Source organism: Brachycentrus maculatus, unplaced genomic scaffold, assembly GCF_059751285.1.
Source record: "Brachycentrus maculatus isolate JH-2025_06_01 unplaced genomic scaffold, ASM5975128v1 h1tg000144l, whole genome shotgun sequence".
Taxonomy (NCBI): Eukaryota; Metazoa; Arthropoda; class Insecta; order Trichoptera; family Brachycentridae; genus Brachycentrus; species Brachycentrus maculatus.
Window position 1 is genome coordinate 2,903,793 of NW_028280897.1, and position 27,921 is coordinate 2,931,713.

At 35.8% G+C, this 27,921-nt stretch overlaps 1 protein-coding gene across 1 annotated transcript in view; it reads left to right on the forward strand.

Moving 5' to 3' along the window:
• Dhc16F (Dynein heavy chain at 16F) overlaps nt 1–27,921 on the forward strand; it is a 79,338-nt gene that overhangs the window by 27,339 nt on the left and 24,078 nt on the right. The window contains exons 23-45 of the mRNA XM_088260973.1: nt 9–168; nt 3,330–3,475; nt 3,654–3,805; nt 4,964–5,156; nt 5,807–5,946; nt 6,187–6,372; nt 6,741–6,896; nt 7,406–7,633; nt 8,998–9,215; nt 9,840–10,048; nt 10,623–10,735; nt 11,074–11,216; nt 11,506–11,698; nt 17,433–17,656; nt 19,250–19,505; nt 21,218–21,408; nt 22,307–22,479; nt 23,503–23,686; nt 24,808–24,976; nt 25,634–25,795; nt 25,978–26,154; nt 26,553–26,749; nt 27,485–27,730. Of these exons, the coding sequence (XP_088117099.1) occupies nt 9–168; nt 3,330–3,475; nt 3,654–3,805; nt 4,964–5,156; nt 5,807–5,946; nt 6,187–6,372; nt 6,741–6,896; nt 7,406–7,633; nt 8,998–9,215; nt 9,840–10,048; nt 10,623–10,735; nt 11,074–11,216; nt 11,506–11,698; nt 17,433–17,656; nt 19,250–19,505; nt 21,218–21,408; nt 22,307–22,479; nt 23,503–23,686; nt 24,808–24,976; nt 25,634–25,795; nt 25,978–26,154; nt 26,553–26,749; nt 27,485–27,730 (4,216 nt within the window). The remainder of the gene's footprint in view (nt 1–8; nt 169–3,329; nt 3,476–3,653; nt 3,806–4,963; nt 5,157–5,806; nt 5,947–6,186; nt 6,373–6,740; nt 6,897–7,405; nt 7,634–8,997; nt 9,216–9,839; nt 10,049–10,622; nt 10,736–11,073; nt 11,217–11,505; nt 11,699–17,432; nt 17,657–19,249; nt 19,506–21,217; nt 21,409–22,306; nt 22,480–23,502; nt 23,687–24,807; nt 24,977–25,633; nt 25,796–25,977; nt 26,155–26,552; nt 26,750–27,484; nt 27,731–27,921) is intronic.

Below are 27,921 nucleotides of genomic sequence, written 5' to 3' on the forward strand. Positions count from 1 at the left end.
GGTTTTAGGCCTGGATTACAAGATGATGGGAAGATTCTTTTCTGGGTTGGTATCTTCTGGAGCGTGGTGTTGTTTTGACGAATTCAACCGAATCAATATCGAAGTTCTGTCTGTTATAGCCCAGCAGCTTATAACAATAAGGAATGCAAAAGTGGCTAAGCAAAAACGGTAGGTCTTTTTCTTAAATATATGAAAATCATATGAAAGTAGACTGAATGCAGTCAGAATATGATTGGTGTGCGGCATAACGATGCATGATAGATGTTCAAATGGTGAGACAAGGGATGAATGTACATAAGGCTAAGTGACATAAGCATTATCGATAAATAAAAAAAGGTATATTAAGATAATTCCGACATGTGAATGAATACTGAAGAATGAACTGAAGGATAATTTTCTGAGGAGAACAGGACTTCATCAAGTATTTAGAATACTTGGGCGTCGTCAAATCAAGAGTCTGAGTAATAATGGGGGCATATGCATGAGCAGACGCAAGAATGTGAAAGGACAGAGTAGTGTGGCGTTTTATTCTCTCTGCCAATCGGGAAGCGGCGTGATAGTTAGTTATTTGTATTAAAATTACTATATCTTAGAATTACTGAACGGCTGTAGGTTAGTTGGTCAGTAACAAGTTCAATGCCAAGGAAGTAATCAGTAATACGAGGACATGGTCTTATCAGTAACAAATGGTCAATCTTATTGTTCTGTAATCCGAAAGTAGGTTAGTCAGTCAGTAGCAAGTTCAATGTCAAGGAAGTAATACGAGGACATGGTCTTATCAGTAACATATGGTCCTACTCATTGTTCTGTAATCTGAAAGTAGGTTAGTCGGTCAGTAGCAAGTTCAATGTCAAGCAAGTAATACGAGGTCATGGTCTTATCAGTAACAAATGGTCCTTCTCATTGTTCTGTAATCTGAAAGTAGGTTAGTCGGTCAGTAGCAAGTTCAATGTCAAGCAAGTAATACGAGGTCATGGTCTTATCAGTAACATATGGTCCTACTCATTGTTCTGTAATCTGAAAATAGGTTAGTCGGTCAGTAGCAAGTTCAATGTCAAGGAAGTAATACGAGGTCATGGGCTTATCAGTAACATATGGTCATACTCATTGTTCTGTAATCTGAAAGTAGGTTAGTCGGTCAGTAGCAAGTTCAATGTCAAGGAAGTAATACGAGGTCATGGTCTTATCAGTAACATATGGTCCTTCTCATTGTTCTGTAATCTGAAAGTAGGTTAGTCGGTCAGTAGCAAGTTCAATGTCAAGGAAGTAATACGAGGACATGGTCTTATCAGCAACAGTGCAATGACACCATTTAAAGATACAATATCTAAAAAAGTACAACTCATTGAGTAATAATTATTGATCAATAATTATTTTTTTGCTTTATGCACATATTTTACACAAGTCGGAAAAAGGTTTACAGCATACTTTCATAAAATCTTTGTCTTTTTAGAAATTTAAACAGTTTATAAGACATACATTTTTAATACTTTACAGTAAGGATCAATACAGCATTTCCTTCTTTGCAGATTTTTCTTTCAAATTAATAAAAAAAATTGCCAGTCCGTTTCCAAAAATATCCTATTTAAAAAAAATTCTAGTTTGAAAAATTGCAACCTATATATAGGTTACTCCATTTGAACACTAATGAAAATGTAAATGGCAGTGACTAAAAAATCATGTTTTTTTTGTAATAAATAACGATTCTGAAAGCAAAAATAGTGAAAGCGACCATGAACAAAATGCGAGAAAAGGAAGAAAGTCACATAATTTTTGTGTCCCACCAAAATACATTTTGTCCTGATTTGAAGATTTTCACACAATTTCAAAATATTAATAATGTCCATTTTTTTAAATATAAACATTAATTTAGTTTTTTAATGTAAACATTAATTTTAATTCCGAAGACGATATCCAGAGGCTGCTTTATAGATTCCACCTTTTATCTCAAAGATTTGACATGAAAATCTCCATAAACAAAACAAAGAGCATGGTCACTTGGAGACATCCAATACTATGCAAACTTGCAATCAATAATGAAATCATAGAGTAAGTTATGCAATTCAAGTATTTGGGTGTCCAAGTGTCCAGCAGCAATAACCTGTACAATGAAGTAAGAGAGCAAGCAAACAATGCCTCTGCTGTAGCTGGATGCTTAAAAAAATTGTATGGAGAAATAAATACATGCTGAAAGAGAGTAAGGTGAGAATCTATAAGACCTGCGTAAGACCGATCTTGACATAAGGCACAGAAACAAGAGTCGACACCGCGAGAACAAAAAGTCTTCGTAGAACATCTGAAATGAAGACTGTATGACCCATGGCAGGCCTAACACTTCGCGGCAGAGTTAGAAACTCTGAAATAAGAAAAATCTGCAATGTTAAAGATGTTGTGCGATGGGGAAGAGAAAGAAGACATTTCTGGAGAAATCATGTGGGAAGAGCGAGTTAGGATCGAGTGGTGAGGATAGCAGCGGACAGCAGCAGATCAGACCCCCAGGAAGACCACCAAAACGATGTATAGATAGCTGGTCTTCCACCTCCCAGGAGCGGACCGGAAAACGACAGGACATAGTCCTAAAAAAAGAATAAGAAGGAGAAGAAGAAGATTATTGAATACATTTTTCTCAATTTCATATTAACTTGCATTTATTTTTTAATGTAACGCATTAAAAAAAAAACTCTGCATATGCAACGAATAGACTATACCACAGCCGCGTCTTCTATACGGCTGCCAAATTTTCTTCAGGGAGTCCGTTAATTTTAATATTCTTGTGTAAATACATTATTAAAACAATAAGTAAAGTGAATTGTGTATTGTGAACATCTATAATGGTTATCCGAACGACTTTCGAAGGTTTCACTACAAAAAATAGGCAAAAATATGTTTTTTCTTGTGAATAATATTGTAATGTAAAATAATCCTGCACAGGACGGAAAAGATGACACTTGAGCAGCTAAGAGGTTAAAAGAAGGAGAGGTAAAAGAAATTAAGAAAGGTTTGAGATGGTTTGGGCATGTGAATCGAATGTGAGTGAAGAAAGGATAGTAACACAAATTTATGAGGCGAATGTGGTTGGTAATAAAAACAGAGGAAGACCGAGGAAAATTTAACATGACCAAGTATTTGAAATGCTTGGGCGTGGTCAGGTCATAAGTGGGAATAATCGGCTGGTACGTATGAGGAGATGCATGAATGTGGAAGAGGCGAAGACTGTGCAGTGCAGCATTCTCTTTGCCCCTTCTGTGGGAAAGCGGTATGATAGTTAGTTAGTCAATTTTTAAACTAAACAAACTGAATAAACAATTTGTATTTTTTTTTCTTTCTAGATTTATGTTTGAAGGCCGCGAAATAAAATTAATTTCTACATGCGCAGTGTTTATTACGATGAATCCGGGATATGCCGGAAGGACAGAGTTGCCAGATAATTTGAAGGCCCTCTTCAGGCCCATTTCAATGATGGTTCCTGATTATGGTAAATGTTTTTGTTAATAGCATTGGTAATATTGGTGCATCTGTTGCGGATTGATGTGTCCACGGAAAAGAGTGAGCAGTGAATAACGTGTCCTTGTCACCACAAGTTTGTCGGCCTATCAAAAGCTCTAAGTCCTGCCTAGCGGTTAATTTTGTGCTTAAAAAATCTCTTTTTTTAGGTCTTATTGCTGAAGTCATCCTCTACTCTGAAGGTTTCGAGTCATCGAGGAATTTAGCCAAGAAGATGGTGCAAATGTACAAACTTTGCAGTGAACAGTTATCTCAACAGGATCATTATGACTTTGGGATGAGAGCTGTGAAAAGTGTTTTGGTATGATATTATTTTTAACTGTTTTCTACAAAATGTTCTCCAGAAATATCAAAAAGAGTAAACAAATCTGGTATCGGTGTAAAATATATCATACTTCTCAAATAAAACAGCATTTTTTAATAAATATACATATGTATATGTATTTTTAAATTAATACAATTTGAGAAAAAAACAGAAAATGTTCACAACATTTTGAGTGTGTGTAAATACTTGTTCACAAAATCTGGATTATCTCCATTAAAGGAGTTATTTTCGTATTATTTTTTTGTTGACATCTCATAGATGATAAAGAATATACATAAAGTCAGCCCCGTAAATGCCCAGACTTCCATATTCTTCATCATCTTTGATGAGATGTCAAAAGAAAATGTTTATTCACAGGAATGTGTCTAGATGGTGAGAAATTGGCCCCTTCTCAGAGTTTTCACTATCGATGCGCATCCTCCGATTGAAAACATTCTAATTTCACCTTCACTATCTCTATTTTGAGTATAGCAATCACTTTCTACATCACTATTGGACAAATCTGAATACAATAAGTTTTCTGTTTATCGCTAAAAATTATGGAAAATATTATTGAGGAATGTGAACTTTAGAAACGCGCACAATGCGACACGATCTCCCCAGCTTGACCGCCAGAATGCACTGGTGTCATTGTCGATGTATTGTCGACTTGATATATCGATTGCTAGCACTTTAACGGTTATGTTAAAACACGCATATGAACTGCGCAATACCATTTCGCTCACTTCTTTCAAGAACGTCATAAATATAAAAAACCTGATTTTTCAGGAGAACGTTTTTCAAAAAGTTTAAAAATATAATACAATGTTTTAAAAATAAATATCAAGCCACTTACTGAACTTTTTACTGTGCAACAGATCTTTTTAGGTAAAACCTGAAGGTTTTTTCTACATTTGAAAAATATTTAGTAAGTATGTTAAAAAAAATAATTGAACAAAACCTTTTCTTCAAAATGCAAAAACAACACTTTCTGCCCTGTAGCGGGTAAATATTAAGTTACAAATATGCCTCTTTTGCTGGGATATAGTACATTTTCTGGGCATTCCGAAAACATGCACAACTGAAAATTGACAATTTTTGATTTATGACGTTCTTGAAAGGAGTGAGCGATTTGTGTAATCTTTTGCATTCCAGGTAATGGCGGGCGCCCTAAAGAGGGCTAGCCCTGATCAGCACGAGGAGGTGACGCTGATGTGCGCGTTGAGGGACAGCAATTTACCAAAGTTTCTGGCGGATGATGCGATATTGTTTGCGGGAATCTTGGGGGACCTTTTCCCTGGTGTGGATCTTCCGGTTAAAAACTATGCAATAATGGAGGAAGTGATAGGTAAAACTTGTCATTCCCGTTAACATTTGGTTGGTAATTCCGATGTTTAATTACCACTTTCAACCGTTAGCCAGTCTGATGATAGTGAAATGTGCTGATTGATAGTATTTATAAATAATAATAAATTTGAATAATTCATATAGCGCCATTTTCGTAAAATACTACTTCAAGGGCACTGATCAATGGCATACTGAACCGTTATACTTTGCCTATTAATTCTGCAAATGGACTCCTCTTCTTCTTACTCTTATCTGCACCCAATGGTGCATAGAGCACCATATCGCAATGACGCAGTGTTATCTTGATCATTGCTTAGAGGCAAGGTAATAAATCCAGTTACCAGTTAAGAGTAATATTAAAATAAGTAACAGCGTGAAAAGTCACTAGTATTTACAATATTTTCAGTAATCAAGTCCAAATCTTTGTTCACAAATCTAGGTTTGCCTACTTTGGAATTATTTATATTGATCTCAACAAAGATGAAGAAGAATATGAATGTCTGGATATTTATAGGGCTTACAATCAGTCTTACACTGGTTTATGTGATCACTTTACACACATTTAACATTCACCATTCTGCCCATGACAGTCTCACTTAGACCACATTATTGCCAAACTGATGGACTAATTGAATTGAAAATATCTTCTAGCGAGGATGTTACTCAATAACAAGCTACAAGTTGAACAGTGCCAGATAACAAAAGTGATTCAGTTGCACGAGACCATGATCGTCAGGTGGGGAGTCATGCTGGTTGGACCAACTGGAGGGGGGAAGACCACTATCCTTACGGTAATTATTACTGGCATATCACAGTGAAGCCCCCAGCCCTTGCGGTAATTATTACTGGCATATGACAATGAAGCCCTGTCAAGTATTTCTAGCACCCACATAGGCTAACTAGAAATATATTTTTATAACAAAAAATTGCTTGGGCTACCTCTGTTGCGCACAACATTGGCGTTTAAAGGTTGATCATTCCATAGCCATAGTTATCTAAAATGAACTGAGTCATATTTACTTTTTCCATAGAACCTGGGAGAAACATTGACTGAACTACACGATATGGGGATTGAAGATCAATATTTTCAAATTGTTCGCAAATATGTGATGAATCCTAAATCAATATCGATGGGAGAATTATACGGGGAAGTCAATCCACTTACGCTGGAATGGAAGGATGGACTATTGGCCATTTCTTTGAGAACGGGCGTTCAGGTAAAAAACAATTTATTACTTATTACTTATAACCCTTATCCACACCTAATGGTGCATAGGGCACTGCATCGAATTGACGCAATCTTGATCATTATTCACATGAAGGCAAGGTGATCACTCTTGCGCTTCAGGAACCAGTCCAGGGTAATATTAAATAAATATTACAGTGTTAAGTCACTAATATTTATTTTCACCCCCCCCTGGGAATTGAACCCGGGACCTCCAGCACGGTAGCTAAACACGCTGACCATTACACCACGGAGGCGGACAAAAAATATATACAACTGACTAACTCACCATCACGCCGTTTCTCCGCTAAACTCTTAAAGTCCAAATTTGTAAATGAATTGAAAACCTTTTTGTTGTAGTGTACTGAAGAAGACCACCAGTGGATTATTTGCGATGGCCCTGTAGATGCGGTGTGGATAGAAAACATGAATACGGTGCTTGACGACAACAAGATGTTGTGTTTGGCCAATTCTGAACGAATCAAACTCACCCCTTACGTTCACATGGTTTTCGAGGTATGTCAACAACATTATAACTATTCACATGGTTTTTGAAGCTCTCAAAACTCCTCAGCCTTTCGAGAAATATACCCAAAATAGAAAAAAATATGCATGAGTGAAACTTTTTATGTTCTAGAAACAGTTTATTTTATGCGTTGCTCTTGTAAATATTAAAACGTATTCAGCTGATGTACAGTACAATTTGCAAACGTCTACTGGTTCCTTATGCTCTGTTTTAACACAGTACACGCGGCGCATGTGCGTAGACTGTCTATGACGTATACAACAGACAGAGTAGAAATGATTCTCTCACTTTTTCAACTGGCGGTTGAATTTAGAGGAAGGGAAGTGTTTCATTTTTTCTTCTGATACATAACCATTTTCTCTGCTGTGTCTGATAAAGTTTCACATCAAAAAATGTTCCCTGTGCATGGTTTTCGAACTGTTGATTGTTCCTAAAAAAAGTAGCATTTGCTCATTCAAAATTTTTATTGTTTTATTTTGATTTGTAACCATGATTCCAGGTGGAAAATTTGGCCCAAGCTTCACCCGCCACGGTGTCCCGTTGTGGAATGGTGTATGTTGACCCGAGTGAGATGGAATGGCAGCCGTATGTCAGAACTTGGCTCGAAGCTCTGCCGGAAACCAAAATCATCAGTACGGAAAACAAGATAAAAATATACGACCTTTTCCACTACATCGATCAAGGGTTTTACTTTATCAGGAAGAGCTGCTTCTCAGGCATACTACAGGTTAATTGATAACTGGAAATAATATAAACAAACAGTGCCCTCTGGAGAAGTGCAATCAAATGAAAAAACTAAATTGAATGATAATTTGTGTACTTACTTCAAATTGTTACTTAATTTAGTTTATGGATTCGATTAAAGCATGGGTGGCCAACATTTTTAGTAACCAAGCCAGATTTTTTAAATCAGATTTCTTTCCTTGCCGTAAAATAAAATTTCTTTTATTATTCAAAGCAAACATGAAATATTTTGTTTTTTTAAGAAGATATAACAAAAATGTGAATCAAACATATTAATAAGATAAGAGTTAGGCAATACAAAAAAAAAAAAAAAAATTAAATTTGTGAGATGTCTGATTTTGTTTGTCAGAACTAAGTGCATCAATGTTGATACGTTAACGATTGATGTTGTTGCTACAGGGCCTCGTGTTGGTCACACTTGATTTAAAGCTTGTCACGCCAATCAGTGCTAATTGAATTACCCACTATGACATTCAATTACCCTTGCAGGAAAATATGATGATGATTTTTTTTATACAATTATTTATTTAAACTTCGAGTACAGAAAATAAATAAGTACAATGGCAGGCTTATTGCTAAAAAGCAATATCTTCCAACCAACCAAAAACAGATTAGTGATATTGATCAAGACGTTTGATACCATATATAGACGTTTGCAATCAAAGGGTAGATAATACTTGAATATTTAAACAAAACATAAATTATAAATTAACATTTAAAAAAAACATTAACTACAAAAGATGATAATAATGAATAGCAAAGGAAAAAGGGAGTTTAAGGAAGGAGGTAGAGGGAAAAACTGAGGGAGGAGGTTTGATGGATAGTTAGGATTCTTATGATAAATAGTAATGTCTCGGACGTTTCTTAAAAGTTATTAGAGAAGGTGCATTTATTCAAATTATCATTGATTGATATTGCTCTATTATCAGCATTTGGTTCCACGTATTCTCTTAGGCAATCATTTTCCCAAATGAAATGTGTCCAGAATGTGCTGCAGAATAGAGTTACACTAGCAAATCCCCATTTCTGTGTTGAACTATTTACCAAATATGGAAAAACTTTCTATGAAAATTCAAAACCAAGATAGCCACTAATAAAAAAATCTATACCTATTTGTTTTTTTTATAAAATAATTTTTTATTCACACACACATGTATGTAATTTATTTTTTGAAATTTATAAAAAAAAAATTAAAAAAACTTTTACGCACTTAGCAAATGAGATTTTTAAAATCAATTTACCCAGTCTCTTAAATGGTTGTCAACCTCTGGGCGAATGCATGCAATATTACAAATATTTATCATTAATTTGTGGTACTTTTCTAATTTATTTTATTTCTATTCCAAGGTGGACATCAGCAAAGTGGCCATGCTTTGTAACATACTGCAGTCACTTTTGTCGGAGCCTGTAGACAATTTTGAAGATAAGGATGAAATGCACAACTACATTGTTCAGTGCTTCATATTCAGCTACATTTGGGCAATAGGCGGTAATTTACTGGACGATTCACGCATTGCGTTTGAAAAATTTGTCAAGCAACAATTTGCCGAAGTTCTTATCGACATGTAAGTTTTACAAAATTTATTTTCACTCCGGTTTCTTGGATCTATGAGTGGATGTTAATATATGATAGGGTACCGAACCAGCTAGGAGTGGAGGACATTACTGCTTTGTAAAAATGAGAGTGGTAGGGAATGGATACTAAATAACAGCAATGGTTGTAAACACACACGCATACAAACTTGTGTACGTGTTTCCTAAAATAAGTTGAGTGATTTATATTTAAATTACTGAAACTTGTAACCTACAAAGTCCACTCATTACACCTAACCTAACCGTTCTTCAATAACAATTATACCAAACGCTACCAGCTAATCGATTTGAACTGTTTTTGCAAAACGACTGGAATATCAAAATAATCGACACAAAGTGATGTTCATGGCAATGCTCCATCGCATACGGTAAAACCAGGTGGTGCCACCTTAGAAGCACTTGACTGGGAAGTGCTACCCCATATAGCTTACCAGACTTGGTCTATTCCGATTATTACTTTTTTTAATCAATGATTTTGGAAACCACCTCTTCTCATCCTTACAAAATTTTCTATTGGATAAAAATCCGCATTTCATACCTGGTACAATATCTCTTTTGCACTTTGCTAGTCTCACGATATATGTATTTTGTTATAGGCCGTTACCTGTTGACCTATGGGATGTTTACATTGACCATAAGACCAAAGGGTTTGACGATTGGAATAAGATAGTTCCCAGCTACACGTACAATTCGAATGAACCGTTTTTTGAGACACTCGTACCAACCAAGGATACCGTTAGATATGGTTATATAATGCAGAAGTTGATCAAACTCAACAAGCCTGTCATGTTTACCGGAAATACAGGTGCCAATATCTATATAAATATAAATGTAATTGGTTCCAACCCTGAAGTATGAAAGTGAAGCATGGCGTTGGCAAAACAAGGATAAAAGTAAACAGAATGCAGTCGGAATGCCATCGCTCAGTGCAGCAAAACCATGTATGGTAGATGTTCCAAAGGTGATACATACATATAAGGAAAGTATGCAAGGTTTGGAATTGCGGAACAGATGAGTGAAGAAAGTATTGTAAAAAAAATATCCGGTGAATTTGTTTGGTGATAGAAGTAGAGAAAAACGAGTATCATGCATCTAGTCATACGGTCTTGTATACTAGATGCGTGAATGTGGAAGAGAAGCGAAGATGGTTTGCAAAGACAGATTGGTGTGGTATTCTATTATTTTTAATTTTTAATAATAATTTTATATTTATAACTATAGATGAAATGGAAGCATCTTTAGGTTGCGAAACTAGTTATTGAAAACTATAATGCTCCAGTGGTAAAAAACACAAGTGTTTTATTTACAATTTAACCATGTCTTACCGCAAAGTGAATGCCAAACCAATAAATAACACAATTTGTAATTTTGTATTTCAGGCGTTGGGAAGTCGGTGATTGCCAAAACAGTTTTGAAAAATTTGGGTTCCACCGGAGTCTTTGTACCTTACACCATGAACTTCTCAGCACAAACAAGCAGCATGAGAACACAAGTTACTATTTCGTCATTGAAGAGTTGGTTTAAACCAAACTTGAGTTGGACATGTATTTTGAGTCCTGCCATGGGAGTGACAACCTTTGGGAACTAAATATTGAGTCCCATACCTTAAGGATTTAGGAAACGTTTAGCACCCAAAAACTCTAATGCTAGAACTCTGAATACGCAACCAACTTAACGTAACAACTCATGGACGGTTTGGTCCAAACCAATTCTACGATGATTACTTTATTTTTTACTAATATTATACTTAATACTGCATATATATGTTTTCAAATATTTTTTTACTGTGTGTATATTACTTATTTAATGGCTACTTTGTTATGTATCCAGGAAATATTAGAGTCTCACCTGGAAAGGCGTAAAAAGACAATTTTAGGGGCACCTTGGGGAAAGAAAGTAATAGTATTCATAGATGACGTTAATATGCCAAAACTTGATGTGTACGGGTCACAAGCAACTATCGAACTATTGAGGTACCCCTTTTTTTTCTCATACCTTTTTATGATATTTAAGTCGGTGTAAATTACATACAGCCCGGCAACCTAGATCTACTCACAGTCACTATCCGCGCTATCAAAAGCGTAATCGCGAAACAGCCTCTGGCATTAGAAGGGTATTACTGTTCTAACTATCATGCTTTCTCACCTGTACAGTAAATACATAAACTAAGTATCAAATGCACCACAAATTTTGATATTTTTAACAGTAATTTATTTGACTTTTTTCAAAGGTCATCCTTAATGTGTTTGTTAATATTTTCAGGCAATTCTTAGATTTTGGCGGACTGTATGACAGAGAGAAGATGTTTTGGAAGGATATTCGTGACGTGGTGTTGACTACGGCTTGTGCCCCTCCCGGCGGGGGAAGGAACCCTCTAACTCCTCGTTTTGTGAGGCACTTCGCTATGCTCTTCATCACTACACCTAATGATGACACACTCAAGCTTATATTCAAGGTAAAGCATTCTAATTTTATCCAACCTACCCTTCATTTTTTTGGACATAAATAAATGTCGGTGCGAATTTTCCTCTAAGGAGTATCGACGTTAATGAACCTCAAAGTCCGTCTGTCAGTTAGTATGATGTAACTTATATAGCAATGACATCTGTGGATATTTATGTCATTTTGTTATAAAATAAAACCTAGAGATTTTGCGGACATTTGGCCCTCCGTGATAGGATTTGAATTGAATCGACATTACGGATGTGAATTGTCTCTTACTTGTTGTCTCAATATTGTATATTACTGTCCTATATGTTGTATTGAATTGTAAGCGAAGGGCTGTTCCTTTAATAAAGGATTTGTTTGCCACTACGAAGGAACAGCCCTCGCGCCAGGGGTAGAGTTATATAGACTAGTGTTATATGTATTATTGCTCTATGTATTGCTATTGATGTGGTCCGTACAGTGCGGGCGCACCGACTGAGCTCCGCTCGCCCGGAGGGGATTGCGAGAGCAGGGAGCGCAGTCGCCCGCAGAAGGGGTCCGCGCTACGAAAAGTACCAGGTAACGGTACTTTACCGTTAGGTAGAAATGTAAGCCTCCGGCATGGTATGAGACCGTGCCGGTTAGGCGCCCTTATTTGTCTGAATAAAGTGTGTGAAAACCTCTTTTATTTACTCGCCGTAAAAAAGATCTTTTATTTACTCGCCGTAACGCTCCTTCGCCTCCAGACTTTGCCTGACTTGCCGTCTCACTGCACCAACAACGGACCGTTGGAAAGCCCTTTTCAGGGCTAGTGAGTATGTTTGAACACACGAGTCAGTGCGATCTCCCTGTGATCCTGCTCTCCGTATCTAAGTCTGGTATCCATTAGACCGATACGAAGTCGGAGGCCCTTTTCAGGGTCAGTGGATATTGTTCGGCTTCCTTGTGACCGACCGGACTGGGCTGCGGAGAGCGGTTTGCCCCTTACAACGGCTAAGCCTAGCTGTGGATAGACGACGGGCCCCTTTCGGCAAAAACATCGGGTAATACGTCGGTTACAAATGATGAGTTTATTTTTACAAAATTTCTATCTTCATCATACATAGATTTCACTCCCCAGAGAAAGTCGGACATCAATTATTGTACTCCCGAACCCGTTAATATTAAATCTAGCATTGGATAATAAATGTAAAAAATGTTGAATCTAATGATATTTTTGGGTGTGTCCAAATCCTTGTTCACAAATCTGGGTCTTTCCACTAAAATTTGAGATGTCAAAATGTGATAATATAAGTTTAAAAATGTGATACAACTTATCGCTGCTTCGCGGAGAATTGAGTCGTCGGTATTACCAGCGACCATCTAAGTCGCCGTTATCAAAATATCGCTCATCTCTTTATATATATTTTTTTTTGAAAAAACGTTATTAATGACTATCTGACATTTTAATATCTTAATGTTGATTTGGAAAAAATGCCTGAAAAAAGTGATTTTAAACTTGGAAGTATAATATATTGACTTGTTAAAAATAAATTATATGCACATATTATTAACAAGTCAATATTATAATTGATATCATTAAAAATATATAAACTATGCATTGATGTTTATTTTTTTGCCAAGCAAGTGACTTTTGGACATACAGTGGAACCTCTCATAACGAGCACCTATAATAACGAGTAATTCGCATAACTAGCAAAAAAAAATCAGAAAAAGTTGCTCCCTTAACGAGTGATGTTGCGCATAGCGAGTGATGTTGCGCATAGCGAATAACAGAGGAAGGACAAGTCCCTTTATCATGACATTCACTTGTGAACCGGGACCTTTGCGGCTTAGCAAGGAGGTTTACCAAGAGGACCCTCACTTCTGCTTGGAAAAAACTTTGGCCAGAGAGTGTTGTCAAATGTGATTTTGAAACTGTCGACTGTCAACGTGATTGCGTGATAGCCAATATCAACGTGATAGCCAATATCATGGAACTCGAGGTGGATAACAAAGATATTGAAGAGCTTGTGAAAGAGTACAGCAAAAAGCTGACCACCGAAGAACTTTGAAAGCATGGGAAAATGTTGCATCGTACATTAAGAAGCATCACCCTAATAAGGGGGTGGCTATTTGTACTACAAATTTATTCAATGACAATGCTGTGACACATTTTTGCCAAATTTTGAAGCGTCTGGAAAAACGAATGTCTGAAAACAGTTTTCTAGTTAAAAGAGATTAATTATTTGTCATAAATTCACATTTTTACCAACTTTTTTTTTTCAAATATAAATTATATCCCAAGTTTTTACACTCCTTAACAATTTAAAAGTAATTTTATTTGAAAAAAAGTAATAAAAAAATGAGTTTTCTTTCGGCCTGGAACGCATTATCGTATTTTACATACATTTGTATGGAAAAAATGTTTCTCATAACGAGTGAGAACGTTAAACTCGTTATGAGAGGTTCCACCGTAGTAATTTTAGCTTGTTATGTTGACAATAGTGACTAAGTGATAGTTGGACGTTTTTGCTTGTGGTAACAATTTTCAATGTCATGAAGTTAGTCAAAAGTCTGTATGTGACATTTGAAATTTTCTCTTTAAATAAAGTGACAAAATTCTGAGTAAAATGAGGGGTAGAGGTAAATTATTGGTGGAAATGTGTAAAAATCAAGAAAGAGGTAAGGTTTAATATATTTTTTTTACGAATTATTTGATATTTTATAGATAATTTAACTTTTATCAATGACACAAAATTTGGAGGTTATGTTATTATTTAAAAAAAACATGTTTTTATTAAATATAATTAGTTGATTTTACATTTGATACAATTTTGACTTATTTGTGCAATTTCAGATGTCAACAGCACTTTGAATAGCACTCCATCGACTTCACAACATCTACAAAAGACATCTTCACACAACAAGAATAGCGCATTTTTTAAATTAAAAACAATTAAAAAGAAGAAAAAATTGTTAAAAAAATTAACGTAGACAGTTAAAGTTTTGTGTTGTGTCCTGTGACTGGCGATGTTTCACCAGTGAAGACACAAACAAAAAAACGATAGAAAAAATCATGAGCAGAAATGTTGATACGTAATCTAGTCAAAGTGAATAAAATGGCTTCCCAACCATTTGCAACATAAAAGGGAATGAATGCAGCCAACAAATCCAAATATGTAGACTGCAGTGGATGTAAGAAGAAATATATCTGGTATTTACAAGCCTTGAATTTCAACGGCAGGAAAATTTCATTCTAAAATATATACAATGAATATAAATGTTTGATATTATCATTTGCGTTCACATGAATTCCAGCAATACTGTACGCACATACAACTCATTTATGAGGCTGCTCCTCCAAACCCTGCTCTTTGTCACGTTTGGACAGAATTTAACCTTTTAACCGCGTCAACTTTGTTCCTGAGAGACGCCCGTACGCGGCGGTATTTCGCCATTTTTAAAATGATTACTTTTATCATGTATTTAGTTAAGAAACAATTTATTTTCCTAAACAAAAACGTTCAATGGGATTCATTGTGCCTTTATGGTACTCTATAATAGACTTGTGTCACATTATTCTTGAAATATATCGTAATATAAACAAATAAGATCGTAACATAAATAAATCAAAGCGCGCATCGTGTGTCACTCTTACCCACTGGCGATGCGTAGCGTCGAGAGTGAGACAGATATAGGGCATGATTATGGCGTGGACTAATTACCGACCGCAAAAAAAATCAGGGATCTGTTCTTTTATTTATCCTTGTGATATTACAAATTATTACTCAGATATTTCAACAGATGTCATAAGGCCAAGGATTGATGTATTATTTTATCCAAAGTTCCACACCATGAAAAAATCCCTCCAAGTTGAACTGAGGTTCGAAACTTGGAGCAAAGTAAAAACACATATGGTTATGCGAGCCGCGTGGATCCGGTTAATGGACAACATGGCAATTGTGAAGTAGACTCGGCGTTGAAAGTTTGGGTACAAAATCTGAATAAAAATGTAACAGAGATCTCTCTATATTCGGATACTTGCTCTGGACAAAACCGGAAGCAATTCGCAGCGTCATTATTTTTACGCATAACACAAACTCTTGTTAAATAATGCATACAGCATAACTTTATGGAATCGGGGCATTTATACATAGAAGTCATTCCAAAGTAGAAGTATTCCTATAGAGTCAACCAAAAAAATACATTACTGTGCGTACTCTTAATGATTGGATCAATATATTTAAAGAGGTGAGATAAAAATGAAAAGTGTGATCTATAAAGAGTGAAATACAATGTGCATGAGTTGAGATTTAATGATATGTTAGATCTCAAATGACTTGCCAGTAAAATGATGAATAACTGGATAGCAAAATGAAGACGATTCAATTTTTTCATGGTTGCAAATTAAATGCTTACGATGTGGTCTTGCTAAGAAATTATGTTTAACGAAGATTTTAAAATCATGTCAGTATTTGGGCAAGGATTTTTCAGTATTTTTTTCTTCGTTGAATTATTTATACAAAGGAGAACTAAGTATAACTAAGAAAAAGAGGAAATATTTGTTGAAGCTGTGTGATACTGGAGCAATTCCACGGGCATATCATGGGTGGTAAAAATCACTTTCTATCAATATTGAAGACAGAGCACCAGAACCAAACATGGATTCTAAGTCTAGGCAGAATAATTGTTCGTTACATTTTGTACATTTAATACAAATTATGTACCTACTTTATTTATTTTACAAAAACAAATTCTGTCTTAATAATAATTAAGGAAATAAAATGTTTTTAAATTAAATTTTGTACTTGTCATTAATTTTTCCTGCCTCATTCTAAGAATTGTAAGTGATTATCTGCTTTTTTTCAAATGCGTGGTTAAAGTGACCATTGAACACCTTTAGAATGAAAAGTTTTTTAAATATTATTTTCTCATTTCATTATTGATAAACGTCCCATTAAAAATTTTCACAACCCTGAAAGAAAGAGCTGATCCCTAACATACTGTCCAAAATGTAACTGATACTTTTATACATCATGACGTCAGATCCGAAGGATCCGGCATTTCTCACTAGAATACCTAAAGCCGATATATCGGATTTTGGTCAAAAGGATATATATATATATATATATATATATATATATATATATATATATATATATATATATATATATATATATATATATATATATATATATATATATATATATATATATATATATATATATATATCTTCTTCATCTTCTTGCTCAATGCTGAGCGTCGTGGTCTTCTGGAATGTCAGGCACTTGGTGCACAAGTCCTCTCCATTCTTCCCGGTCCTGGGCCAACTTGATGGCAGCGTTTAGCGAGGATCCGGTTAATTCCTTTATTTGGTCTGTCCATCTTGTTGGAGACCGTCCTCTTGCCCGCTTGCCTTCAACTGTACCTGTTACTACCAGTTTTTCAAGACTCTTCTCGTTCTTTCTGGCGATATGCCCAAAGTAGGACAGAATCCTTTTCCTGCAAGTCGTGGAGAGTCTTTCTGTCACTGACAGTTCGCGGAGAATGGAGACGTTTGTGCGTCTTGCAGTCCAAGGAATGCGCAGCATCCTTCTCCAGCACCACATTTCAAACACATCCAGCATATGTCTTTCCTTTTTCCTCAGTGTCCATGTTTCCACTCTATATATATATATATATATATATATATATATATATGTGTGTGTGTGTGTGTGTCAACAACAATGTGTTAACATGTTATTTTTTTTATTTTTTTATTTTTTGATATTCGGTTTCAGTCGATTTTAAATGGATACTTAGAAGACTTTGTCCCTGAAGTTTCCTGTATGGGTAACAGCATAGTGAATGCCGCTGTAGATATTTACGGGAAAGTCATAACGAAATTGCTCCCAACTCCGATGAAATCCCACTATGTATTCAATTTGCGAGATCTATCAAAATGTATGCAAGGAGTCCTTCAAGCCGATGGCTCATTGGTCAAGGAGGCCTTAACCATTCTAAAGTAAGCAATGAAAGTTGTTATAAAGTGATAATTCAACACATTGTTGTCGGACGGTTTTCCATGAACCCTGACCCTAATTATACTCAGTCAGTCTGCCACCCGATGCTCCGTATACTAATCACAAGTAGCCACAACACCCAATTCCCATCTGTACAATGTTTGCAGGCATATCTCGCGCTCCACCAAAAGTAGCCTCTCCCGTTCTCATGTAAAAGACGTTTTTACGAGTTTCCCGTAAACAATGTCTTAAAACCAGCCCATGACAGATCTTAAGACCTGTAAATACACAGACTTTGACACTCCCATGTAGACAAAACCCAAATTTGTGAACAATGATTTAGATGTACTCAAAATATTGAATGTGAAATAACTGGTCAAAGTATAAGTATGAATAAAAATTGATTCTCGCGTTTTCAAAAGATCTCCTAGTATGTAAAATAATTTGGGATGAATCTTTTACATTTATGACATGAAGGTCTCTGCTAAATAAAAAAAAACTTACTCAACACAACCATAGATGGTGTGGAGAACTTACATATTAAATAGGGTATCAATTTAAGGATATATACAAAAAACTAATTAACCATTATGACGCTTCTCTGCAGGGGCGGGCAGAGAAAATATAACGCCACACCAATCTGTTTTTGCAAACAATCTTAGCCTCTTTCACATTTATACATCTCCTTTTATATACCAGCCGATTATTACGACTCCTGACCTGACACGCCCAAGTATTTGTAATACTTGATCATGCCATGTTTTCATCAGTTTTCCCTGCTTCTATTATCAACCACATTCGCCTCATAAATTTGTTTTACTATTCTTTCTTCACTCATTCGATTCACATGCCCAAACCATCTCAACAAAGTTTTCTTAATTTGATGGATAATGCTTATATCAGCCTTGCATTCTTTCCTTATAGCACCATTCGAACATATCGCCAATCCTTTCAAGAACGTCATAAATAAAAAATCGACAATTTTCAGTTGTGTATGTTTTCGGAATGCCCAGAAAATGTACTATATCCCAGCAAAAGGGGCATATTTTTAACTAAATATTTACCCGCTACAGGGCAGAAAGTGTTGTTTTTGCATTTTGAAGAAAAGGTGTTGTTTAATTATTTTTTAAATATACTAAATATTATTATTTATATTCAAAGCATTTACTTTGTGGTCAAACATGTGTGTGGGTGTGGTGTAGTGTTGTTCGCATGATTGTTAAATTGTAGTGTATGTCCTGACGAAGAGACGGGTACGTCTCGAAACCGGTAGACAGAAGTAGTCGGTGAGTGGTTATTTACTAACATTACTAATATCAATACTAAATATTTTTCAAATGGAGAAAAAATCTTCAGGTTTTACCTAAAAAGATCTGTTGCACAGTAAAAAGTTCAATAAGTGGCTTGATAATTATGTTTAAATATTGTATTATATGTTTAAACTTTGAAAACGTTCTCCTGAAAAATCAAGTTTTTTGATTTATGACGTTCTTGAAAGAAGTGAGCGAAATATCATACATCGTTTTGCCCCACATTCGTATTTCGACTGCATTCAGTCTTCTTTTTTAATCCTTATAATATTTGTATTCCGACAGACTCTTTTATCACGAATGCCTGAGGGTATTCCACGACCGTCTAATAAATGTAGAAGACAGGAGTTTTTTCTACCACTTAATGTTTGAAGTTTGCATGAGCAACTTTGGCCAACCTATAATGGAGATTGAGCAAGCCGCCATACTGACCAAACCGCCGCTTTTGCTCTTTGGCGACTTCTTAAATTATGGCGCTGCCAAGGAGAACAGGATATACGAAGAAATCAAAGATCTCGACCAACTCAAGTCTATTCTATATGTAAGTATCAAGAGAGTGAATGCTGGGAACACAGTGAATGGTGCACTAAAATCAGTTTTAGCAAATAAAAACCTATCAGCGGATGCTAAACTGGCAGTGCACAACGGAGTCCCGGTTCCAACTCTAATGTATGGAAGTGAAACATAGATCTGGCAAAAGAAGGATGAAAGTAGACTGAATGCAGTCGAAATGCGATCTCTCAGAAGAATGTGCGACAAAACGATGTATGATAGATGTGCGAATAGTGAAATAAGGAAGGAATGCAAAGCTGAGATAAGCATTATCGATAAAATTAAGAAAGGTGTGTTGAGATGGTTTGGACATGTAGAACAAATGAGTGAGGAAAGAATGGTAAAACAAATTTATGAGGCGAATGTAAGTAGAAAAAAGAGCAGTGGAAGACCGAGAAAAACATGGCACGATCAGGTATGCCAAATACTTGAAAGTGGTCAGGTTAGGAGTCGTAACAATCGGCGGGTATGTATGAGGAGATGCATGAACGTGGAAGAGGCGAAGAATGTTTGCAAAAACAGAGTGGTGTGGCGTTCTATTCTCTCTGCGGGGAGGCGGCGTGATGGTTAGTTAGTTAGTTAGTTATGTATTACATTTTTTCCCTTACTATTTATAACATGTTAACCGGGCGGTCCGCTGTCCAATTCCGCAACTTGTAACGGGCGCGAATACTGATTCACTCCGTGTCTTCAATTCATGTCGAGACATGTATGGATGACTAATACCTTTGTTGTTGGAAAAATATACGTCCATATATATATAATATAATAAACATATATTTCAAGGATGTATTCATATGTCCTACCCGTACCCGATATTGTTTGCGTTTGACGTATTTATGCGTCCTGCCCGGTCAACAGGTTAATAGCTATTTAGAACTTTTGGCTAACAGTTTTTCTTTTGGGTATCATTAATTTATTTTTTTCCACCTCTATAGTGAATTGATTATCACATTTCACTACCATACTGGACGTCCTGAGTTCGATTCCCAGGAGCGTCCGAATGAATGCATGTTTTCACTACAATAGTTATTAAATATTATTCTGATTGGTGCCTTCATATAATAAACGATCAAATAAACTTTGCATCAATTTGACACAGTGCCCTATGCACCATTGGGTGCGGATAAGAGTCAGTAGTAGTAGTAATATTAAAGGCGCCTCAACTTGAAATGAAACATCTATCGTTTATATGAAAGAAGATGGAAGTCTGAGCATCTTTATATCATCTAAGGCAAATTACGAGTGTTTGCGAGAATCTCCCGGTTGATGCTGCCTATCAATTGATAAATGCGTTTCTTGTATCTAGAGTCAATTATTGTAATTGTATACACACGGATCTACCAAACAATAAAACGACTCAACTGCAATCAGCGCCAAACGCTGCAGCGAGACTGAGTTTTGGAATATCTAAATTCGTGTTCATCACTCAACTACTCACCAACTGCACTCTTTACACTTTCCTTATAAACTCATATAGTTTTACTATTCACCTGTCGATGAAAGCAACTGTAGTTTCCGAAATTAGCTGTATAATATAACTCAATAAGTGGTATAATACATGTGTTTTTTTTAAATAATCACATGTAATTCCTCAAAGTTAATGCCGAATCAAATAAATAATATTAGTGTAAACTCGTTTGTGTTTTGCCAATGAGCCCGGACATTGCTGCGTGTTGCCAATATGACATCTGTTTCCAGTTCTACCTGGAGGAGTACAATGCGACGGCCCGAGCGGAGATGAAGTTGGTCCTGTTTACGGACGCAGCGGAACACGTAGTGCGCATAGCGCGGGTGCTGCGCGCTGAGAGGGGGCACGCCCTGCTCGTGGGCCCAGGGGGCTCTGGGCGCCGGAGCCTGGCCACGCTAGCATCATACATTAACGAATACAAGTAAGAAGACATTATTCTTCTTCTTATTCTCTAGCCTTCTGTTCTCCACTGTTGGATATAGGCCTCTTTCATAGCCTTCCATTTCTTTCGGTCGGTTGCTGTTTGCAGCTAGTTTCTACCCCCTACAGGAGCTTTGTCATCATACCTTCTCTTTTGGGGTCTTCCGGCGCCTCTTTTGTTCTCCCAAAATCTCCATCAAATTTTTGAAGTCCATCTTGTGGGGCTGTGTTGCAATATGTCCCGCATTGCCACTTGAGTCCTGCCAAGCGATCCATGATTATATCATCTATTTTTTATTCTTGACATCTTCATTTCTTACTTTATTAGTTCACAACATTTTGAGTGTGTCCAAATACTTATTCACAAAATCTAGATTTCATCTCACCAATAGATGTCTGTAGTGAAGTTCTAGTGATTCAATAACAATGTTTCAAAATTGGTTCAAATATATAGAACTTTCAAGAATTTGAGTAGTGTGGTTATCAATAATGGGTAGAATTGGTGAATGTTACACGTGTGTAAAGTGATCACTCAAACCAGCCTATGACGATTTTCAGCCCCGTAAATGCCCAGACTTCCATATTCTTCTTCATCTTTGATGATATGTCAAAAAAATAAAATGATAACATTATTAGTTGACCAGAATCAAATAACTTTCAACGCTTGGAACTCTCTGCGAATAAATTTGTGTGCTAAGTAATATGCAAGACGGTAGAAAATTAGGTGGATTTAGTTGCGTGTTTTTAATTGGTTTAGTTTTTATTTGATTTAAATTTTCATATTTGAGAACAGTTTTTAACCCTCTCAAACATATTTTTTTGAAATAAGTATAAAAAATCTCTAGTGTGGAATTATATTTTGCGAGTAATGCTTTTATTATTAATATTTTGTTTTGTAGATGCTTTGGCATGGAGCTGACTAGGAACTACGACATGACATCCTTCCACGACGACCTCCGCAGTCTGTACATGAACACTGGTGTCAAGAACGAGGACACGGTATTTTTGTTCACCGACACCCAGATTCTTCAGGAAGAGTTCCTCGAAGATATCAACAACATTCTCAATTCCGGTGAGGGCACACTCAATTGACTATCATTTCTTTGAAATGGAACTTCTCACCTTTGATATAAACTAATGACAGCTATGTCTTGATATTCAACCACTCAATGGGTAAGTTCAATATTATATTTTATTTATTTATTATGTAACATAAAGGGACTGGTTTATTTATATATTAAATATTAAAATCAAACATTGATTTTTTTATTGTACTAAATTGTATTTATAAAAACACAAATAAAAGTGATGACAATTGTTTCGCCTTGTTATGCCATTGATATGGCAAATCCCCTAATAAGGCGAAACAATTGTCACAAATTTTATCTTTATGTTTTAAATAATTAAAAACAATTAAGTAGACTCAATAAATCAGTGTTTTTAATTTAACAGAAAATGTTGTTTTTGTATTTTGAAGAAAAGGTATTTTTTAATTATTTTTTTAAATATACTAAATATTTTTCAAATGCAGAAAAAACCTTCAGGTTTTACCTAAAAAGATCTGTTGCACAGTTAAAAGTATAACAAGTCGCTTCGAGGATTGGAAGAAGCACTGGCATAAGTGTTATATCTGAGGGGATTACTGTAAAGGGGAGAAAATGGATATTGATGAATAAATAAATAATTTGAAATTCACCTTTTCTATTTAACAAACCTTGAATTGATTAAACTCGATACAGAGTTCTTGAACTCGATAGACTACACTAGAGACATCTATGGCGAGATGAACCAAGCTTTTTATTAAACAGAAACTCTTTAATTTGTATGTGGATTATATTCAAATAGTTGAGAAATGCCTGAAAATACCATTTGCATTTTAAGCTTATAATTTAACCAGTTAACTTTTTAGAGCATTTTGAGTGTGTCCAAATACTTAGATAATCCAGATTTGTGAACAAGTAAATGCCCAGACTTCCATATTCTTCTTCATCTAATAACATATCTTCCATATAATGCAGATTTGTGAAGTATTTGGAGACACTCAACAAAATGTTGTAATTAAATTATGATGAAATGGTTACGCTGCGATATGCAGGAGAGGTTCCCAACTTATTTGAGAATGAAGATTACGAGAAAGTGATCCTGGCGTGCCGGGGCCCCGCTGCGGAAGCAGGCGCCAATGCCAACGACCGGGAAGGTGTCTTCACTTTCTTCATCAACAAGATCCGGGCCAAACTTCATCTCTGCATCTGCATGAGTCCTGTGGGTGATGTATTCAGGTGAATGTTAATAATAATATGTTCCCGAATTTTACTCATTAAGCGGAACATTCAATGTTTTGACTGGCGCACAAGTTAGTATTGGGAAAAAGGGATTTTTACTTTCTCTGTAACTCACTTTGCGAAAAATCTCTTAACGGAGCAACTTTTTATTTATTATTGCTCCGAATTACTCGTTATGAGACTCGTTAAGAGAGGTTCCACTGTACTTTTTGTTGGGTTTAATTGACATTTCAAGATACATGAAGAAGAATATGGGAATCTGGGTATTCACAGAGCCTATGACCTATCATAGCCTGCTTTATTATCATTCATTCTTCAAAACCTCCAGTACGGTAGCCGAGCGTGGTGACCATTACACTATGGAAGCGGACTTATATAACTACATACGGGTTTATTATCATTGGATATTTCAATTCAATTGTCAAATTATAAGCTTCATAAAGATTGAAAATCATGTTTCAAGTATCTCCTGGTATGTAAAATAATTCGAAAAGAATCTTACCTACAATTTCATAAGGGTTTCTGCTAAATAAGAAACTTACTTATCTCAACCATAGATGCTGCCGAGAACTCACGTATGAAAAAATGTGACAATTATAGTATACATATACATGTTGCAAAAATCGGAGTAGTGTGGTTGTCAATCATGGGTAGAATAGAATAGTGAATTAGCTTATTTTATGTGAAAGTATATCAATTATATATATATTTATATACATATATTAAAACATTGTAGGAAATGCTTTAAAGTGGTTTTCATACTATTGGTAGAGAGCGGAGGACGCTTGTAAGAATTATATTTACTTACTTTCAGTAGAACGCTGAAGACACTAAAAAACATTATATAGATTGGAAGTGAGTGTTGCGGTTACTTGTAATTAGTATACTGAGGGTCGGGCGGCAGACTGCCAGAGCATAATAAGGGTTGGGGTTGATGAACAAAACCACACAACAACATGTTAATAAACTAAAAAATAAATCGCAATGCATTCTCTACATACTATATAAAATATATTCAAATATTTTACAATTTGATTTGCTATTTTTATATCTCATCTTTGTACGCATTTTTATAAGTGTGATAATTTACGAAACTCACTCTCAATCTGTTGTTTCAGGCGTCGTTGCCGCATGTTCCCTTCGATCGTGAATTGTTGCACCATTGATTGGTTTGTGAAATGGCCACCCGACGCGCTGCTCACGGTAGCCACCAAGGTACTGGGGGCAATGGAGAGTTCCTCCGAGGTAGTCCCCATGTTGGCTGAAATCTGCGTCTTGATGCATGAGGTGAGGTTTATGATATCGGTAACAGAAAAATAACCTAAATGGAGAGAAAACGCAAATAGAGGATATTAGAAAAAATATTTATTTTTATTGAAAAAAAAACATGTAGAATAGTTTGTTTTTTTGTGTGGTTCTTTTCCAATCCTGTGTATATACATTTTAATGTTTCTCCTTGAACGCCACCAATGCTTGAATAATAGGTTTTAAGACCCTCAATGTACTTTATTACAACTTATCTATTCATTTAATGCAGTAAACCTATGAATATCGAATTTTTGACATGCAGCGCCTTTTCACAAATGATGGAACCGCCAATGGGAACATTGCTGGCCCGCACACTGACCAAACACTCTTTTAAAATCTCTTGACTCATTGTCAAGTGTGCGTAACTAACATATTTTGAATATTATGTAAATTGCCGGAGGGAGGGGGGTTGGGAATGTAAAAGCGAGTAATAAATGTACTAAAATATATCAGGACTGCGATAATTATTCGCATTTAGCGGGAAAAGCTTAAATCCGGGGACGTGAAATCTAGGTTTTGATGTATTTACTATAACAAAAAAGGATATTACGAAGTACCACTCGACACGCCTAAATGAGTCCAAATTTTGTCATTTGTGTGTAATTAGTGATGTCAGTTTTGTCTGGTTTGTTCAAGAGTGTGGAAGTCATGACGGAGAGACTGTACGTAGAACTTCACCGGTACTTCTATACAACGCCGAGCAGTTATTTGGATTTATTAAAGCTGTATTGTGAAATGTTGGACAAGAAACGACAGGAGATATTGAAAAACAGAGCTCGTATTGCAAATGGATTAACGGTAGGTTCAAATTTTACTTAAATTCATTACAAACACTTTTGGTTTGTTTGTAATTCATTTGTTCTAGTCTCACTTTATTTTGGATCTCTTGTGTGAAGTAGTCAGGATGGTGATCTCCGGTTTTTGTGAGATCGCCTAATACAGTTGAGGCTATTGATAGCGGTTTGATATTTTGATTGCAGAAACTATATGAAACATACGATGTGGTTGGCGTGATGGAGCAACAAGTAAAGAGCATGGAACCGATTTTGGTGCAGAAATCTAAGGAAGCGCAGGAAATGATGTCCAAGTTAAAATTAGAAGAAGCAGAAGCAGACAAAGTGAAGATAGCTGTTCTTCAAGATGAAGCCAGCGCAAAAGTAAATACTAACTTATAACTACCCGTCACGCCGCTTCACCGCAGAGTTAGGCAGAAAAAAATAGAATGCCACACCACTCTATATTTGCAAACAGTCTTTGCCTCTTCCACATACATACCCACCGATTATTCTGTTTGCTGACCTGAGCACACCCAATTATTAGACATACTTGATCATGGCATTATCAAGCCTCCCCTTCCCCCTATTGTCTATTTTCCCACTGTCCATGATAAAAAATAAGAAAAAGTTCCTACCCCCTTTTCAACCTACAATGTCCAAAAGACAGTACTCTAAAATTTGGACTTAGCTTCTCATTCGGTGTTTGAAAATGCCTGTTTGGTACAAGGCGTGTTTACTTTTTTGATCTCTCAAGTTTAATTTGTCTCTTTGTACAATAGATCCAAGCAGAAGCGACTCAAGAATTGGCTGATGACGCAGCTAGGGATCTAGAACTGGCAATGCCCGCAATGGAGGCCGCCCAAAATGCTCTCAAGAGCTTGAACAAGGCTGACATTAATGAACTAAGAGTGTTCCAGAAACCTCCGGCTCTTGTCAAATTTGTGATGGAACCCGTCTGCCTGCTACTTGGAGCAAAGTATGTTGTTTATTCTTGTATATTTGATATCTTTATAGAGAGAAGGCACCTTTTTTTACAAAAAAAATATGGAAATCCGGGCATTCACAGGGCTAACAAAATAATGAATAAAAATTAGCGTCTGCTAGTATGTAAAAATATCATAGACAAAAAATCTTACATACATTTTATAAAGGCTTCTGCTAGTAAAAAAACTTACTAATTTCAACCGATGGAGGAACATGCAATTGATCCTTTCAATTAAATCAGTTTGAGTAATGAGCTTGTTAGTCATGGGTAGAATGTTAAATGTTATACAGTGATAATGTCATCACTTAAACCAGCCAACGATAGGTCGAAAGTCCTGTAAATGCCCAGACTCAAAGATATAAATAACTTCTAAGTAGAGAAAATTCAGAATTTGTGAACAAAGATGTAAACACCATAAAACAGTTTTTATTCAACATATTGTGAAAAAAAACTAAAAACTGGTCTAAAATATAAGTTTAATAAAGATTGAAAATGATACTTACAGGCATCTCTTATTATGTAAACTTATTTCTTTATTAAATAAGTTTTCAATTTCTACCATAGATGTCACCAACAAAGTAGTATGTATATCGTGGATGATATCAATGAAACAATGAATCTCTTCTCTAAATCACCAGAGATGACCTTTGAAATGTTTCCTTAGTCTTATTATTTAGTCCAGTGCTGTATATTCAATAATTTCAACAACAAAAAAATTGTCGATAGAACTGACTGGGATTCGGCTAAGAAAGTGCTCGGTGATTCAAATTTCCTGAAGAATCTGGAAGACTATGATAAGGATCACATAAAGGATGCGATGCTGAAGAAGATTAAAATGTACATAGACCACAAGGACTTTGAGCCGGACGTTGTTGTGAAGGTGTCCAAAGTATGTCGCTCTATGTGCTTGTGGGTGCGGGCCGTGGACACCTACGCCAAGGTGTTCCGCGTTGTGGAACCCAAAATAATCAAGTAAGCACTGTTACAACTTCTTTTTACCCTTATTCGCACTCATACTGTACAACTTCTTATATTTTTTAGTAAACCATTTCCATTGCATGACATGTGAAATGAAGGAAGAGGCTACAAATGAACTACAAAAAACTATATTATTTCGAAAAATAAAAATACTTTGTGTTCTGATCCACTCACATTTTTATTAA